Raw genomic sequence first — 19,218 nt, forward strand, 5'->3', positions numbered from 1 at the left:
AATTGTAGACGAAACTGAGACAGCTGGATGACAAGCAGCAGGAGCTGATCCGTGACAATTTGGAGCTGAAGGAGCTGTGCCTGTATCTGGACGAGGAACGAAACAACACAGGTGGTCGCACGGCTACGGTCTGCTCTAGCTGTGGTAATTCGGGCAATTCGGCCGTCCCGCTTCGAGACGACGGCGATGGCAGCAGTTCTAGCACGAATGCCGACGAGAACCTGCACAACATTGCGCAGTTTGGACGTAATGGAATGGTAAGTTCTTGTGTGAAATACGCTTTATGGAAGAGCTGAAATCTTATACGGTTTCTTTTTCGGGTCTTCCCCCCTCTCCAACATAGGATCTAAACATGCGATCGACCCTAAGCGATCAAACGCTTCAGTACGTCCGGGCACTTGAGTCGAGGATACGGCAGCTAGAGGAGGAACGAGCGGTAGTGCTGAACAATAGTGCAACGACCACCGCCGGTGCCACAACGAACGGCACAGGGCAGGTGACAACGACCTCCTCCCATCCCGATCCCATCTCCGGCCGCCCCGAAGCGGTCGTACGAGCGTTGCAGGTTTTGGAAGTACGCGAGCAGCTAGAGCGGGAACGAATCGGCAACACTCCACCGGATCAGCTGGACGACGGCGAGAAGGCACTGGTACGCGAGATGTGTAACGTTGTGTGGCGTAAGCTGGAGGACGCGCCCAACACCGGTATCGATCAGCACGTCTAAGCACGTGGCTGGTGGACAGAGAGGCAGAAAAGTGAGGCTTACACTGATGCATACTCCTCATTTTTATTTCGAAATAGGACGATGTACAAATTAATTATAGCGAAGAAGGGGGGAATGAAAGGCACACAAATGGCAGGAGCACTCTGACAGGGTTTTAGATGGGACGACGATGTTTGGACGACACGAAGAAAGAGCAGGTTGAGTCAGGAAGAGTTCGATTTTATTTGAGGCGAAGTTCCTAGAGAGCGATCTTGCCGATGAAGGCAAAATCCACTCTCCACGCATATCATGACTAAGCGCAATGATGGTGATGATGATCAGCGGGAACGGCTTACAAGAGATCGATGGTTGTGTTTGCTTGAGTGGGTCCTTTGATCCTTGCGCTCTCTTCTATCGTCCTTATTGCCGTCCCTATATCTGTGTGAGTGTGTGCATTGATTGTGTCCGTGGAGAAGTTGTACAAGCTTTAGTGATAGATATTTATCGGCGGCTTTTTTTCCAAGAGCAGCTATGCCTTTCTTATGTACACTAGCCAGCTCTTTATCAGGCTATCAGGTTTAAGCGTCTTGTAGCGTGCAGGGTGTACAAAAAATGTTAAATGTTTGTCTATGTTCGGTGTGTTGAACCTATCTAACAAGGTGTATGTGTTATCTTGCGTTAGAGATTGTCACTGGAGCTTACGTTTACGTGTTCGTTCTTAACACGTTAGATGTCGTATTTGCTTTATTATGCATGGGAAATAGATGAGGAAAGAGAATTTATATACAAACGTGTACAGAGTGGAGGTACGACTTCGGAACGATCAATCAGAACTATACACGATAATGATTTCTATGTTAGAGTGTTGTTTTATGTATGCTTTCCATTGCGTAGGCTTATACATACGTACGTATTAGGTGTATTTTTTATATATGAATATGAATAATATTTTATTATCATTATTAAACGCTTACAATTGTTATGTCAAAAAATGGGACGACACTGATGTTGGTTTTTTATTTTAAATATATCACAGTAAATAAATAGTTGGACAAGACCTTTGTATAACGTGAAAAGTTATTTATAGTAAAGTAAAACTGTAAAGATGCTATTTTCAAATAACTTTGGAAGTCTGTGTTTTTGTTTGATTTGATAAATTGGCCGTTAAATTCAAATGAGGTCTTCAAACTCACTAACAGATGGCGCTAGCATCGCACAAGGGGGTTTAGTACAATGTTTGTACACGTTGATCGTTTGGCGCTGTAATCATTAGGAAGAACTAGTTCAAGAAAAATGAAAAACAGTAAACATTTTCAAACAAATTTGAACCGTATTTAAAAAATAGACCGTTTCAATTGTTTATTTAAGTGTTTCTCTAAATGTGATGGATCACTAGCTTCAAATTGCTTTTTCTTACAATTATAAACATAACATTTAAAATCCGTTGATTGCTATTCGAGTGTTTGAGGTCTCATGAAATATGGTATCATTCTATAATTTGAAATGCGTGTTTGAGATGTAAGATGTTTGTTTGAATAGTTGAATTTGCAAGAGAATCTTTCAGATTGACACCGAAAAAATAACTGAATATCTATTACAAGCTCTATCTTTCTTTCTGAAAATCTTCGAAATTGTTCCATTATTTCGGAAAAAATTATTTCATAACTCCTTAAGTTGTGTAATATTTATATTTGGAAATAGTTTTATGCTCGCTCAAGATGCACCAAATACAACAAAGTTATCAACACAATGTACTGCACTTCAGCTTTAAACAATAACAATCGTTAGTCCTCTTCACACTAGTAATTGATTGCACTAGATCTTACTGACCTCACTTTTCGCCAGCATCTTTGACCTCCGCAGTCTTTAACCACATTTTTCACCCTCTTGTTACATACCTCACAACATCAGTGATGAAGGGGAAATTGATGAAATAAAAAACCCACATCGTCGACATAACCTGCCAGCTCTTAACACAGCGACCTCTCGGAGGCGTACCGAGATCAGTTCATCAAACGTGTCACACCCGACACACTGTTTCACATGTTTGCCTGCGTACAACGAGCAGTCTTGACTTTCGTTTAAGAGGCAGCGCCCTGCCGGCCCACCTTCAGGCAGCAAAAATGTGCCTCACCTCGCCACACGCCGCGAAGTAAACACCGATGCGGGATCGGAAACACTTTCCATCTGAGGGCAAACGTGCGGCGGTGTGACGGTTGATGGAAACCAGAAATTGAAAGAAAAGTGAAATTACTACACAAACCCCACTTGAACGCGTGTGTGTGTGCGCGCGCGCGGGAAGGAGGAAACAAGAGGGAAATAGAGAAAGAAAAAAAACGACGACAACAACAAAGAAGCAAAAAAGGAAAAGAAACGATGCAATTGAAGGTGCTCACACGAAGACGAAGACATCAGACGAAGCTAATTCCCTTCGGAAGCGGCGGCTCTCTCAAGGTGGATGATGATTAGTGGTTAGTGGGTCTGTGGGTATATCTGTCGCGGGCTTTTTGTGCAGCAGCACTGTGTCTCGTGGTTGGTTTTTGCTTCTGTTTCGTTCGAGTGCTTTTTGTGGTATAGTTTTTAGCAGTTCCGTTGTTGTTTTTTTACAGTGGGCAATACAATGTCTGAGGTAAATTACGAAAAGTAAACAGAAGCTTACGATGGCGTTTTAGTGTTTTAGTGTGCTTTTCACCAGATCTATCAGGTTACTTTTTTTTGGGTTTTTTACCATGACTTTGACGTGAAAAGAAGCCGCTTAAACCATGTGATCAGTGCCGCACACTTTTTGAAGCGATGTGCATCAACGCTTAAAGTAGGTCATGCAAGCGCACAGCCGGCCGTAAACCGCACGCAATACGCAACGGAACGAACGGAACGTGAAGTGCTTCGGATGGTACGCAAACGGAATGGAAGGAAAGCGCCACTAAAAGCGAGCCGAGGTCGATGACATTGCGGCCACCTCGGGCAGGGTGTGATGTGCCCTTCAAAAATCGATCCACAAATTCATCGAGCTGGAAGCGTTTTTTGTTTTTGTGTCCCCGGACGCTGTTTCCGGACGAGAGAAACAATCATCTTTGTGTTTGCGCTAAAACGGTACAAGCAGTACACCGGAACGGGAGGGGAGTGGGAGAAAGATTAACGACAAAGTGACGCCTTCACCGATCGATCAACTGGTGACGCATAGCCGTCGTTTATCATTTGCAAGTAAGATTTGAGGGGAGGAGAATGTCACCCACAGACGTGTGCGAGCGGGTTGAAGATGTTGCTGGCGCGGGAAATTAAATGCGTAAATGAGGCGGAGTAGAAGGATATTGTAGTTGAGATTTTCGGCGGAAATTTGAAGGAAACAACGGCGCATTAAATGTGATATCTGTAGGAGCAAAGTTTTAAATTATTTATATTTTTAAATAGACAATTAATTAGACAAACTGGGAAGCAAACTTTAAAGGATGACCAGGATATTTCTAGTAAATTTGTAATTTAATTACCATTTCAAGTGTAAACACGTCCTCTTCAACTTCGATCAATGTCTAGTGCTAACCAAAACAAACTCCTGAAGGGTCATTAGCACCCGCTGGGGTTAGATCAAATCATTCCGATGCTTCTCTCAAGAGTGCTTCACGGGCTCGTTGTGGTGTTTCTCACTCAACGCCCCTTCGCGCGAGGGTTTGTTTAGTGCAGCATCCCACCGAAGCCTCGTCCGAATGCATCCGCTGCATCCAACATTCCCATTTAAACAAGCAGCAAAGCGTGCTGGTAAGCGCATAAACATTTGACCTTCCTGAACCTTGACTAAGAGACCTGCGCCGAAAGGAAGGAAGTCGAAAAACGAGCAAAGAAATGATGATGATCTTTAAACTTGCATCGTTCGTCGCTCGTGGCATCGGGGCAGCTCGGTACGAAACGGAAGGCATGAATCATGCACGAGAAAGAAAGATCTCTTTCTCCCGGAGAGCATGAAAGCGATCGTACCGACCAGTGCTGATCGCGGTGGATCGGGTGTAGTAGTAGTATGCTTTAAGTGATCGTCTGGAACAGACGTGTCTGTGGATGGACACTCAGATGGTCGTGCTTTGAGCAAAAGAGGTTTGTTTTCGCGCGAGCTTGTGTGTACGGTGCAATGAAGATGAAGTGCATCGAAGAGAGGTGCATCGATGCACATCGCATAACTCATTTCGCTAATGAGGAAAGGTGTTAATGGGAGGTTTTATGTGTATTTTGATGGGCGTGTGAAGATAAGCAGCGCGAACAGTGGGTGGTATTCGATTAATCAGTGAGCTATCAAGCAGCGCGTGTAAGGTGTGAAGCTAACGAGACGAAACTAATGTTGTTTAATTAAAAATTGATAAAATAGACAAAATTCTATCAAAGAAATCAGTGAAGATCAGGCTTTTGTACTTGTTTAGAAAAAAAAAACACTCACATCACGAAAAGGGAAACACATTCCACCGTAAAACCAAACATTTCTAACTGAGTGTGGTCGTCCAGTGATTAAAAAGACATTATTTTTGTGGGTTACAAACACACCCTGGGATGCTTCCCCGCAAATGACCAACTTCTCAAACATACACACACGCACGCTCTGTTCCTTTCTGCAAAGACAATCCGACAAACTCTCTCGCTTCGGTCCGAGTCTCGTGCGCGTACAGTAATTGGAGAAAGTTTGTTGCAAGCCACAAACGTGCGTGTGTGTGTGCGTTTGCGTGTGTCTCTTGTGGGGATGCTGGTGCTGCTGCCGCGGGCAAATGCGCAAGATAATGAGAACGTACGAAAGTGACAATTTTTGCGTGCGGTCGTGGTGGTGGTGTGGTCAAGCAGGGTGGGACGGCTTGGACTTCATTCAAAAGTTCGTTCCGGGTCTAATGCTTTCTGCCAATAATAATTGACTGCTGATTGGAAGTTGATGAAAGCGTAATTAATTGCCAATACCATTGTGAAGGCTGCTTTCTGTAAAGGGAGTGGCTTGGAATGTACTTAATTTCCTTTTTTTTCGTTACTTTGTGTGAAGGTTACAGAATGAAACTGAATTAAATTATGTTCCTTTGAAAATATTGGCTTAATTAAGTCACTAGGATATTCATAGGGGATGTAGGGCATCCAATAAAAAAATGCATTTAATTTCAAGCAATTTCCATTCCTGTATTATAAAATTGTTTTTTTCTTGCGATTAATCGAAAACACAACCACACACACATACACACACACGCCCTCCACTCAACATGTCAACAAGCTTTATTTTAGTATGAAATACGTTTTCCCCCGCAACAAAAAAGCTCTCTTCCTGATAACACCCATACACTTTTGCAAAGAAAAACAATAAACAACCCTCGGTGTGTGTGTGTGTGTATGCTTCCCAAGTAGTTAGGTTGGGCCAAAAATTTACGAGCTGAAAATTGGTCCGCTCCTTTACATCCACCCTGGCCGCCGCTGGTTCCGTGATAAGAACTTTGGGAGGCAGCAAAATTTCATCACCGTGTGCACTGTGTATGTGTGTGTGTGTGTCTGTTTGTGGTATAATTTATGAATTCATTTTTATGCTGCCGCTATCCGCCGCATACCGTTACAGTGGTTCGCGTGCGTGTGTGTATGGGGAAAATTGTTTTCCCGCTGTAATATTGTGCCGGTCAAACGTTGGTACTACACGGTAGCGTGTTTGTGTGCAGCGGTGTTTTATTTAGTGGTAATTCAAAAACAACAACCTCTCCCATATGTATGTGTGTCTGTAGGTAACATTTTAAAGCGATATACACACACACACACACAGTAAGGTCGGTAATGCCTAAGTTTATGAGTGGAAAGGTCGTTAAAAGAGCACCAAAAAAAGCTCGTGCTATTTAAGCTACTGGTGAAGCCTAATTAATGCCTAAACGATTCAAATTGAAGAGCAGCTCCTGTTTATGAGCTGATGTGCTAATACCACCCGGGGAAAACGAAGAAGACAAAGCGTGTGCCAGTGTGTGTGTTTTGGAGTGAAATTTAAAAGTGCAATGAATAAAAGCAACCGTACGAATGCCGCACGGAAGACAACGCCGGTGGCTTAAATTTCCCTGTGACCTAATAAAAGTTTCGTTTAGCTGAGTGTGTTTGGTGGAAGTGGTGGAAAAAGTTCAGCAGTGTCATTTCATTTTGTGACCTCATAATTCCTAATTATTATGTGCAAAAGCCAAAGTTGTTGTGTTGTGTTGTTAACGCGACTGCTCGAACGAAAAGACTCGAACCCACCAAGAATGCCAGTACCGGAATTTGGCCAGCGCTGAAAGCGACCGCAACCTCGAGGGCAACTGTACGAGAACGATAGACCACGGACGAGGGAGCGGTGGAGGGATTTACAACCTTCTTCAATATTTATTGCCTACTTTGAACGTGGACGAGCCGTTTTGAATTTGCATCGTCAGCATGACCACGGCACAGGAAAGCCGTTCCGCCGCTCGAGCCCGTAAGCGAAGAAAAAGGATTCACACCGGTTTGAGGTCACCGGTGCCGCTGGGTTTCGTTGTGCTGCTGGTAGGCCTCACGGTGGGAGGAGGACCCACCCCCGGCACGGCCGCACCTTCCCTGTCCGCCAAATCGTGGCCCTCGATGAAGACGTACGACATTTGGGGAGCGCCAGCGGGCCACCAGCAGGACACGGAGTCAGGGGCAAGGTCGAGCGATTCCTTTGACCTAGTTACGAACCGGTACGGCAACGGGACGGTAACCGGTTCCGTGCGGCGCAGCCGGTACAGCTACGGCGAAACGACCGGTGTCGCTTCCTTCTACGGTGACGCAAGCAGCCGGCAGCAGGGCGGCACAAGACGACGCTCCGGGAAAGGTAACGTTTGTTGGGGGGGTTTGTAACGGAGGTGAAAGTTTTTCGCTAATCGCTGTGTATGTGAAATTCTTAGCCATCGGGGTTTGTCATTTGCTGGGAAGGGTGGGGAAGGAGCACATCTCCTTCCCGCCCCCCCGCCCACGGGAAAGTGGATGAGCAAGATGGGGCAAACCGGATTCGATTGAGAGGGGGAGGGCAACGGGGGAGGTGTAACAACAGTTCGGAACTTGTTTCGTGTAACAGCATAATTGTAGTGTGATTGCATCGGATCGGATTGGCGTGGTTAGGCGATGTTTTGTTCCGCCGGCGGCAAGCAGCAAAGCAGGGGAAGATTGCAACCTTCGTGGCAAAAGTTCTGGATCTGGTCGGTTGAAGGGCACGAATTAAAGCAAAATTAGAGGTTGGTTGTGTGTCTCTGTGTAGAGGGAAAATGTAGCGAAGATCATTGAATGGAAATGATGATTTAGATAGTTTTGAAATAATTGTTTCGTTAAATGCTACTGATTTTGTTGCATTTAGGCGCTGCTTGTTGCTCAAGATGCCTATACAGGGTTTCCCACGATTTATTGGTTGGTTCCCACGATTTATTGGTGCGTTCCCACGATTTTTTGGTCATTTCCCATAATTTTTTGGTAGCAACCCACGATTTATTGGTCGGTTCCCAAATATTATTGGTCGGTTCCCAAATATTATTGGTCGGTTCCCAAATATAATATAATATAATACCGACCAATAATATTTGGGAAACGACCAATAATATTTGGGAACCGACCAATAATATTTGGGAACCGACCAATAAATCGTGGGTTGCTACCAAAAATTATGGAAATGACCAAAAAATCGTGGGAACGCACCAATAAATCGTGGGAACCAACCAATAAATCGTGGGAAACCCTGTAAAGCTGTTTTTGTTTTATTTCATTTTTCCTTCAGATTATTTCTTAAGCAACCAATAATATTTATACAAGCATAAGTAAAAACATACAGGTTACATATTCATAGGGTTTTCCAGGAGTTCTCATAGCTGTGGGGCGCTTTATTGACTCTTTCTTAATTGAAATGAACTTAATGTAATGGGAATGGGACTCTATAGCACCTTTGTTGGACAATTCTAATAGGAATTCCCAAGTAGCCTGTCCAAAAAGGGTGCCATAGAGTCCAATTCCCATCATACGAAGTTCACTTCCAATAGGAAGGAGTCAAGGAAGTGTCCCACTACAATGAGAACCCCTGGAAAACCCTGTAAATCCTGAAAAAGTACAATAAATGTTCCTTCTGGTTTGTTATCCTCGTTGACAAAAGAACAGAATATGGTCTCACTCCTTGGTAGAGGTTAGTCTTTCTCAGTCTCAATTTTACCCATAGCAGTATAGTCATCTCACTGCTAAAAAGGAATGTTCCAAATGAAAATATCGAGCAATGTTTTGAACAATTGAAAGAGAATGTAAATTCTCAAATTTTTCAGTGCAAAATGGAGTTAGAAGTGGAATTTTCATGGGGGATAAATGTTAAGTATTTTCCTTAAAAGTAGATAAGAAAGACGATCATTTCAAAAGTTCTTCACATAGTAGACTACAATTTGAAGCATAACTATAAGCTTATTGAGGAAAGTAATTAGAGAAGTATGTCTTTTATCAGATAGGAATGCATATTATACTATGAAAGACCTTACAAGATTCCTATTGCTTAATACAAAAAAACTCAACAAAAGCGAATTTAATCTGTATTACAGCATGAACTACCGTTCGAGCAAGCTACCACCTATCACAACTGGTAAAAAAAAACGATAAACAAATTTGTTTTTGCACGAAGAAACCAATGCTTGTTGAACTTTTCTGATATTGACCAAAAGCAAGGCATGATAAATCGACGTGCCAAGGAGCGTAATATAGTTAGCATTCAAAAATTAGCCTGCATGCTTTTAACATTGATTAATGATCTGTGCATCTCCTTTATTAAAACACACCATTTTACAAACAGTGTGCTGAATATTACACTCCAACGCACACACACACACACACACACACACACACACACACACACACACACACACACACACACACACACACACACACACACACACACACACACAAAATCCTCTTGCTAAAAGCTTCCTAAAATCCACTTCGCCATCTTGCTGTGAGCAGGAACTGAAATGAGCCAGGAAGTTAAATCATTACTTACAAGGCGATTCAAAGTACACAGGGCCACCCTGAGCACGAGGTGCACTCACGCGCTGCGATGCACCATTCTGCGATGCACCACTACAAAGTAAGTGAAGCAGAGGTTTCTGGAACGAGAGCTTGATGCACCAAGCGCCTGCAGCCGATCGTTCGGAACGGGGAGGAGAAGGTTTTGGTAGTTGGTTAAACAGATCTGACACCAAATTAACAAACGACCGACGGGTAGAGCGACCGACCGACCGTACCAGAACCACGGCCCTGTACAGTGGCGTAATGCTCCCTGGAAGAACGCAGCCGTGTGGTTGCCGGGCAAAACAATAACAAAAATAAGCTACCTAAGGCCGTTTGGTAGAGGCACTACGGGGGGAAGGTTGAGCTGGGGCCTAGAAGTAGAGTTTTGTAATGCTGCCGGTAGTAGTACTAGCTGTTGAACAAGCTAAACACGTTCACCGTACACGCTGCAGGAATAGAAGTGCAGTGCAGGAGGACAAAGTTTGTGCTGGCTTTCTTCGTGCTGAGGTGTGGGTCGGGTCGGGATTGAAGGTATAGGAGACGCTTGATAGCGTAAGTTCACATTCTAGACACGACGTCCTACATGGCGTTTGGTTGGTTAGCAGTTAGCAGGATAGGAGACAAGGGAAGGCTGGAGACACTTGTTTGCTCTGCACACGCTTGGGTATGCATGTTAGAAGCCGTCGTCGTCGTCGTCGTCTTGGGATGTGGAGAAGACGGCGTGGTTAATTGGGTGCTGAATAATCCATGGTGCGAGCTAAAGTAATCGTAAATGGGTTGCTGAAAGTTCAGCACGGGCGCACAAGGGCTCTGCTGGTGAGAAAAGCCGATTTAAAGCACCGATAGAGGGGGAGCAAGCTTGTTGGAATCATTTATTTTGAAAGCATCATCTAACTAGCATTTGTGAGGTCAAGTTTGATGCTAAAATGTTCCAAGAATGCAGTACGCTGCTGCGGGCAGCTTTAATGCACCTTTGGCAGGTTGGAGCAGCAGTGGAGGGAACGTTTTAATGGCCCATCAAATGAACTCTCGATGTAACCTTTCATCCCAGAAAGCCAGAAATAGGATACAAACAGCCTCGCCCCCGGCTAAGCAAATAGCCTCGATGCATTCCCGTTCGTTTGCTTCGTCCATCCGAAAACAGATCAGAACTCGGGGGGGACGGGAGCAAACACCACGTATCGAGACAACACGTCCTCATTACCCCCTCATAAGGCTCATGAATAGTTAAACACACACGTCCTTCTCCCTGTCCGTAGTTTCTCCCTGGAGGCATTCGACGCCATTAAGGATGCCGGATTTTGATACCTTCTCTCTCTCTCTGACTCTCTCTCTCTCTCTTTCTCTCTCCCTCTCTCTCTCTCTGCGTTTCCTTCGTTTTCAGTGCTTAACTTCCTGCCGGTGCCGGTCGATGACGAATGCCTGTCGGATGATGGTCGCCGGACGGGCATGTGCATGAACGTGTACGAGTGCCGCATAGGGGGCGGAACGGCACGGGGGCAATGTGCACTCGGCTTCGGTGTGTGCTGTGTGTGTAAGTATCTACGGCGGTGGCGTGTGTTGCTCAATATTGCTTGCTTTTGAACGGCATTACTCCATTCCCAGTCGTTGCCACCTGTAACGAGGAGATTGTGAACAACATTACCTACTTTGTGTCGCCCTCGTTCCCCGGCATCGTGCCGAAGGATCTGGGCAGCTGCAAGCTTAAGATTAAGCTGATGAATCCCGACATCTCACAGCTCAAGTTTGATTTCATCCACTTCGCATTGGTATGTAATGGCGTGCGTCTTTATTGAAGCTCATCAATAACCAAGTGACCTCTCGTGCACAGGGTCAGCCGAATCGACGAACGGGGGTGTGTGAAGGCGACCTGTTCCGGCTGATTGGAGGCATCAGTCCGTTTGATCTGTGTGGACAAAACTCGGGCCAACATCTGTACTACGATTTGAACCCGAAAAGCCGTGCCGAGGAGCCGATTGAGCTGGAGATGAACTTTGCTTCCAGGTCGTTCGCACAGCGGCTGTGGGAGATTCGTGTGTCACAGATCCCGTTCAGTCAGCGGTCGCCGAGCGGATGTATGCAGTACTACACCGGATCGGAGGGGCTGATACAGACGTTTAACTTCGCGGAGAATGGGCGGTATCTAGCGAACCAAAACTATCGTGCCTGCATTCGGCAAGAGAAGGGTATGTGCTCCGTATCGTACGAACCGTGTGATGATCAATCGTTTCGGATTGGATTGCCGGGTTCGGGCGGACAGGGAGCACCTGGAGGAGCAGGAGGAGGCCCACTAGGAGGCATCGGATCGCCAGGAGGATCGGCGGGACCAACCTCCGGAACTGGACCGTTTTCCGATCCATCGTTAGCGGATGATCCTCTTGCCCCGGCGGCCGATATCCCAGTGGAACCTTCGCCAGTTGCAGATCCAGTCGTGGAAGCACCATCTCCAGAAGCACCAGCGGCGGATTTGGAAACGGCAGCCGATGAACCAGTTCCGGCAGAGGAAGATCCCGAAGTCGCCGCCGATGAGCCAGCGGCGGATGAGGAAGGCTCAGGAGGTGGCGGTGGTGGATTCTTTGATGGGTTCTTCCCATCGTTTTTCTCCCGTAGTATCTTCGATGAGGAAGAAGAACATATTAAAGCCCCGAAAAAACGTAAAGGTAAGGCAATGTCACGAGCCGACTGGCACGCTCGTCAGTTCGAGGGCATCAACTGTCTCGATCGGATCACATTACCGTGCATCGTGGAGGATTTCATAGGCGTAGGGATGGGTGATTTACCCAGCTGCCGACCGGTACACTGTGGTAACTCACTGTGTCCGCCAGGAGTTTCACCGTGTCGAGTGGAGACGTCCGTCACACCGTTTCGGCTCGGAATACACTTTGGCGAGGGAATCGATCGAGGTAGTCCGGAAGATAATATCGGCGCGTGTATCCGGTACAATCAAATTCCTTGTGCGGGATAGACTGTGTGAGCGAGTGTTTCATGATGTGTACAGGAAGGAGAAGAAGCGAGAAGTCTGTAAAAAAACTAGGTTGTAGCTGTGTGTCTGTAGTCTAGGTGGTGAGTGTGCTGAATGTATTTATTTGCCATGAACGAGTGCGATGAAAATGTAGGTTAGTACACGTGTAGACTGTAAGAGGTACGTCCAAGAAGAGAAGTATTAGGTTACTGTGCAAATCGTCATGTGACATTGGCTTGGTTCGATTGCACTGCATTTCATTAATTCTTCATCACATCACTCTTCTTAATATGAAAATGCATTATAGAATAGATCTCTACTACTGCACCACTCGATTAGTAATGTACTGTCCTGCACTGGAGGTTTTAGTTCAACGTATATTCAGAGTTCCTATCGGAAGGAGCTCATACAATAGCCTTGACACTGGCTGTACCATAATTTATTTTAGAAATAAACAAACAAAGATGACAGCTTTGCTAAAATAAAGTAATAACCGACTAAGAATTGAGTTGTGTAATGCGTGTTGCATACCTTACGGCGCAATGGTATGTGGGTTGCATAATTTGAGGCGGTTTTTGTTGCTGTATTATATTTAGTCGACGCTATCCCTGAGCTGCTTTACGGTTCAAAAGATTAGGATTTTCCTCCGTAATCTTCACATCATAATCTTACGACTTAATAACCCTCCGATCGACCTTTTCCATCACAGTTAAATCATCTCGTGATCGTCGTATCGTCGCAATAAAACAATGCCATGAAAATGTGCTTCCAATAGAGAGGGAGAGAGAGACAGTGAGAGCGAATCGAATATGAAACAACAGCATGAGCACCTTTACTTTTACGAGCCCTGTTCGTTTAATGTAGGCCGAAATATGGTCCCCATTCGTTATGGGGACGACCCGCGACGACAAGAACACTCTTCAAGCTGGGTGGTGGTGGAGAAGAAATAGGAAACCACGCTTTATGCGACGGATAACGGCAGTAAAACATAATTTCTATCACTTCACCTCCACCAGAGTGGGCGGGGGGTGAGCGACCTGGCACGTTACCGCACGTCGGGGAAGAAAGACGCGTGAAACAATTGATTGTGGCAGTTTATGTAGGTTAAGAGCATTCCGTTGTCATAAAGGATTCGGAAGTCTGGCAAGGGTGTGCGTGTGTGTGCGAGTGCTTTCGAATGGTTCCAATTTCGTGCTGGTGGTTTTTGGATTGGGGAAGGAAAATTACGATTCCCTTGGCTGATTTAAAGTGGAGCTGTTTATGCTGTACAAGGGTAACCTTTGTTGAAAGGTTCAAATCAGTATCAAGATGGTTTTATGCTAGAAATAAAAACAGGTATTGTGGTTATGATAAACTTGTCTCTTTGCTGGGCTTGAGTTTGCTGGTAGGAGTTGCTCTTTAATATTTTAATTTAAAAATAACATATCACGATTTACGTTGAACCTCCGACGGAAGTTGTTTAACGAAACATTAAAGAAAGTTCAAAGATCATAGAAAACAATTACTTGCAACAAATGAAACCACCATCACGGAGCACGGAAATATCAACGGGAAATGTTTTAATTAACCTTTGCTTGGCTGTCGGCAAGCATAAAGTTCAAACGGCCCAGCATTGGTTGATTGCATTTCCCCCCACAACTAATCGTACACTCGTGTCGTTGACGTTATTGCTCAATTGCTTTTGCTAGGTGCCCAGCTCCGTGCCCATTGTTCGTTTCGTCATCCGAAAACATAATCACAGTGGGAATAAAATTGAAATGTGTTCCCCAAATTCGGTTGTGCAAAGCTTCATCGGTCCCGAAACTCCGGGCCAGCCCCAAAGGTAGTAGGTTGTATCGTTCGTTCTGATTTAATTCCCTCCGGAGCTGGATGGGATTGTTTGCGGGAATGCGTCCAGCTCGGGAACTGCCCGGCACACGGGGTTAGCAAATGAGAATAACTTTCTCCAATTGACTTGAGTTTAATGGTTTCTTTATGAACTTTTGTACTTTTGCACAAGCCTGGGTGAACTGAGACGGGCACCAGTCGGTCAGATGAATGCGGCGCACAAGCCTTCCTGGCAGTGGGACGAGTGCAAAAATAACCTTCCTCGTTTGGTAGGCAAAAAAAGAGAGGCAAACGGCAGACTGCAATTTGTGCCATGTAGTTTCCACGAACTTTCCGGCTGCTGCTGCTGGTTCTGCATTCTGCCCCCCTCCCCCAGATAGGAAGGATCACTTTCAAGGGCTTTAGTTGTTCGACTGCTGTCCGCTCGTCGGACCGCGCTTCGGAATGGAATCCAGAATTACGAACACGGCACACGGCGGTGGCGCACGGTGTTCTTGTTTCGGAATGAAATTTTAATCTCGTACTTTATTACCTCCAAGAGTAGATGGTGCTGCTGCTGCTGCTGCTTGTACGATTTGCGCTTTTCAAGGAACGTGAAAGAGCGAGGGAGAGAGGGATTGCGAATTAAAAAAAAAACTTCTTCGACCTCGACCGTGAAAAGATTGCAACGGTTCTTTAGTGGCAGCAAAACGTGCTTCTGCTCAGATGATTGGAACAGAGAAGGTTTGTCAGGGGGCCGCAAGGGAGTGCACAATTCATTGCAGTACGATTTTAATGTGCCACAGCACAGATTGAAGCATCCGATTGAAAAAAAAACGAGCATAAATCTTTGGTCAAAACAAGCCCCGGCGAACGGTACTGAGCCAGGTGACCAGGTCAGGTGTTGTTGCTGCGAACTGGTTGGTTTTATCAACACAAATTGGAAGGACTGTTCAATTTTTTGTTCAGTGACGAAAACGAGAAAAAGCCGAAAAATGTGAAAAGCGGTGATCCTTTCGGAAGGGTGCGAAGCGTTATCGTGCTTCCCGAAAAGCAAACACGATGAAGAGATGAGCAGTCGGGGAAAACAAAACAAAATGCACAATGCCAAATGAAACACACAAACACTTTGTCACGTAGATTTTTGCGGTAATTATTTTTATTGTGACCCTCGTTTGGAAATTTGCTTTGCCTTTCGGGCTTTTGTTTTTTTGTGAATAGATTCGTCCCCATCCACGGCTCGATAAGTGTCATTCCTTTGTATTTCCTACGTCCTGTGACTATCAGCACGAGCAGAGTGTTAAGGAGCGGGTATCGCGTTTGCCATAAACTTATTGCACACGTTAAGTTAGACACGATTTCTTTCCAACTTTTTCAAAACCCCCAAAAGTCATGGCGCTTTATTTTTGTTCGCGTCCGTCCCTTTCTGCAAGGTTGAAAACGTACAAATCGGATTATACAATTGTCCCCAGTGGGGGATAAGCGCGTACGCTCCCTCCCTTAGTAGGTAAAAGATTAAAGGGCAAAAAATCAAATAAAAATTGCATTTTCCTAGAATTTGTTTGTGCTGGGATAATATTTTCCATTCATTTTCCGTGTTTTTTTTTGTTGTGCTCCTGACTCCTGTCAGACATTACCTTGAGGGAAGTAGGGAAAATAAAGGATAAAACAAAAAAAAACAATAAATGACCCTGATTTGCTGCAGCAATCCCCGTTTGTCTGCCTTCTGTCGTTGTTGTTGTTCCGTTTAATTCTCGACTCGTAAAGTGTTATCTTATGAGCTTTGGGGGAGATTTGTGTGTTTCATTTCTTTATTTTCTGAATATATTTATTTGCTTTCGTTTATCGCTTACTTGAAGTAGTGCAGCAAGTAGCTAGGGTTGGTTTGCTTTGGGCATATTTGTTAATATTCACTTTTACACGTTAAGCTTGATAGATTTTCTCAACCAGTGAATCGGTAAGTGAGAATAGTTGTTTTTGTGTGTTTCAGCTTTTGCTTTCCATAATTTCTCCTCCCGTCATCTGCAAACGATAGTTTTGTGATTTGTTTTACTTTTCTCTTTACTTTTTTCCTTTCCGGCTCTGTCCTCCTCTGTTTTGATTTACATTAATTGAATGCATTTGCATTGAAGTACGCCGCACTTGAGCTTCTGCTGCAGGGAGAGACGATCAAGTTTTGTGAATGAGTTTATTTATTTCCTATAGTGTTCTAGCAAAAAGTTGTAAATTACATTTCGAACGGTCGCACACTTTTGCCTTCACACTCATACACACGCTCGCGACACACCCGCAGGATTTGCCTTTCCTTTTTTATGCTTTTATATCTACTTTTATCACATTCAATGCTTATGATTCTGTGTTTTGCTTTCTTTTATTCATTGTTTTTTTTTTGTTTTGTTTAGAGTTTCTTTTACAAACAATACAGTTTAGAGGCAAAGCTTTTAAAACACATACTGTGGTAAACGGAATTGTAAATGGAGTTTAAACATAATTGATTTTGTAATGAATTGGAGTGCTTGTGGGGCATTAAAAAATAAGATTAAAAATTAACATGAAAATGAGCAAACATGTCATCCATTCAATAGAAACCTTTACAGAGAAGCGAACGATTGGCGTATTGGTTGGTTTTTTTTTTACAAGAACTCTCAGGTGGATGGTAGAAAAAAGCACCATGACAAAGCTTACTTTAGCGTGTTTTCGAGCTGAGAGCATGAAGTATAAAATATTCACGTTTATTTAAATACATTCTCCAGGCAAACATCTGTCTTACAAATATCCGATTAAAAATATGCGCAATCATTGCAAGGTATGTGCTGCCGTTTATTGCCTGGTTCAAGCGCTCAAGGCATAATTGAAAATTGAGCCACCTTTCTCCTTCACAGGCCACCGAACAGACAGTGTAGCTATCGCACCAACTGCGCCCAAGATTGAAACGGTTGGCTGAATAAGTGACAATTATGTTACACACACACACACGCACAAAAAAGAACACACATACACTATTGAACGAACTGTACGAAACGGTACGGGGAACTAGAGAGTCGGTTCTCATCCATCTGGCGGCGGCGACACGGTATCATCATATACAACGGGGTTTACAATTCATATTTACAACGCTTACTGCTAGTAAGGAGTGGGTGCGTTTGCAAAGTGTTTGGCATTCGGTTGGCGGTGCTGGGCGGTTGCCTACATTCGGGCGCTGCAGGGCGGTGCACGCGAACGCTCAGAGAAAACTTTTCTCCTCGCCGTTCGCCTCCTTCGCGGTGGTGCCATTGCTCTTAAGCACCGAGTTGGCCAGCTGTCCGCTGGCGCTTTTAACGATGCTGCTCTGGCTATTACTGTTGGCGATCGTCTTTCCGCCGGTGCCGTTATTGCTGTTGGCGCTGTTCTTACTGTTGTTGTTGTTGACGGTCGTTGTGCTGTTGTTGTTGGTGCTGGTCGCATTGGCGAGCGCTGTAATGGTCAACCCACCTGTGCCACTGTTTGCGGTCGGAGTGGTAACGGTCGGCTTGTAGGTGGAGTCGCGCGGCACCAGCATCATCGGGGTCGGTACGATGCTCGGCGGCCGAACCTCGAACGTTGGCTTGCACATCGCGAGGGCTGGATTGGTGTGCAGGCCCACGTTTTTCGGGCACATCGCAACGATGCTCGCCCCGATCGGACCTGCGGGCAGGGGTTTGATAGTAGCAAAGAGAGAAATTAGTGCAAATGAAGCTTCAAATGGAGGCGACGGGCAAGATATGGAAAGGAACGACAGGTTAACGACATGCCTGAAATGTCTACAAACAATCATAAACCATCGAAAGAGATTGAAGAGAGATAGAGAGAGAGTAGAGATACACACGTAAGAGTGATAGTGAGGTTGAAGAGATAGAGAAGTTACACGATCCGACAGTAGGATGCCAACACGGAACATCAAACGAATCTCTAAGAAAGGAGTGTGATACAACTGTGGATCTTTCGGTTTTCAGAACAACCATACCATAAGGATCTACTTGAGAAGGGAGCAATCAAACACTGTTGCTACACAAACGTCAATAAAGTTTAGGTCACAAACAGGGTGAATATCCATGATGGTTATATGATTTGACATATTTAATGAAGAAGTAAGTGTATTTCAAAGATGAATGAATATGAGTGAAAGAAAACAGACCAGTTTTTAACCACTATTGAATGAAGAAAGGAATGATATGATATGAGAATAGCATAGCTGTAGGCGTTTACACTACACCAAAACGCCCAAAGTTATGCAATTTACCTAACAATAGCTACACAAACACTGAGCATGGCTTTGGAGCGCGAGAAACACCACGAAAATGAAAGATCGTTACAGCAAAATGATGCGTTAATGTGTTGTCTGCCGTATCTCGCTTCGAATGACCTAGCCGGAGCCTTATAATGGCTTTCGTTACTGCCATCTTCCAGCAGCTCGAAGCAGTCATTTAGGACGATGATTAGTACGGCACGAACCGGCGCCGGCAGTGCGTGTGGTTAATTTATGATGAAGCTTAGGCGGTGGAGATTTGAGATAATTTGTTTTAATCTTTCAGCAGCCGGCAACGGTGGCAGCGGATGGAAATGAGAGGTGAGATTGTTGTTCGCGTGCTTAAAGGTGATGACTTTCTTAAGAGGTCTGGGTGAGGCGAAATAGAATGTTAATGTGGGAAACGTGAGAAGCTGGTGTGATGATACAGGACGAACAGGAGAAACCCATTGACACACGCGTGTGGTTCTAAATGAA

General features: G+C 44.8%; 3 protein-coding genes across 10 annotated transcripts in view; 2 read left to right on the forward strand and 1 right to left on the reverse strand.

Annotated features, from left to right (window-relative positions):
* Positions 1-1,700, forward strand: part of LOC120902370 (putative mediator of RNA polymerase II transcription subunit 12) — a 43,129-nt gene extending 41,429 nt beyond the window's left edge. Inside the window, exons 4-5 of the mRNA XM_040311070.1 lie at positions 9-257; positions 344-1,700. Coding sequence (XP_040167004.1) covers positions 9-257; positions 344-724 — 630 coding nt within the window. The 3' untranslated portion in view covers positions 725-1,700. The remainder of the gene's footprint in view (positions 1-8; positions 258-343) is intronic.
* Positions 1,701-6,424: 4,724 nt separating this feature from the next.
* LOC120900404 lies at positions 6,425-13,161 on the forward strand. Its single transcript, XM_040307359.1, has 4 exons — positions 6,425-7,514; positions 11,094-11,243; positions 11,315-11,478; positions 11,541-13,161. Exons 1-4 carry the CDS (start codon positions 7,100-7,102, stop codon positions 12,672-12,674), a joined length of 1,863 nt encoding a protein of 620 aa, XP_040163293.1. The 5' UTR covers positions 6,425-7,099; the 3' UTR covers positions 12,675-13,161.
* Positions 13,162-15,614: 2,453 nt separating this feature from the next.
* LOC120900403 (potassium voltage-gated channel protein Shaw) overlaps positions 15,615-19,218 on the reverse strand; it is a 57,622-nt gene continuing 54,018 nt past the window's right edge. For 6 of the 8 annotated variants that reach the window (XM_040307351.1, XM_040307356.1, XM_040307350.1 and 3 more), the window contains one exon: positions 15,615-18,140. In XM_040307351.1, coding sequence (XP_040163285.1) covers positions 17,701-18,140 — 440 coding nt within the window. In that variant the 3' untranslated portion in view covers positions 15,615-17,700. The remainder of the gene's footprint in view (positions 18,141-19,218) is intronic. The other 2 variants (XR_005739198.1, XM_040307358.1) reach the window with 2 other exon arrangements.

Source organism: Anopheles arabiensis, chromosome 3, assembly GCF_016920715.1.
Source record: "Anopheles arabiensis isolate DONGOLA chromosome 3, AaraD3, whole genome shotgun sequence".
Classification (NCBI taxonomy): Eukaryota; Metazoa; Arthropoda; class Insecta; order Diptera; family Culicidae; genus Anopheles; species Anopheles arabiensis.

Excerpts from the sequence above, each read along its gene's own strand:
- LOC120900404 (XM_040307359.1), top strand. The coding sequence starts at position 7,100 with ATGACCACGGCACAGGAAAGCCGTTCCGCCGCTCGAGCCCGTAAGCGA. Across the intron at positions 7,515-11,093 it reads AAGACGACGCTCCGGGAAAG|TGCTTAACTTCCTGCCGGTG; the intron begins GTAACGTTTGTT and ends CTTCGTTTTCAG. Across the intron at positions 11,479-11,540 it reads ATTTCATCCACTTCGCATTG|GGTCAGCCGAATCGACGAAC; the intron begins GTATGTAATGGC and ends TCTCGTGCACAG.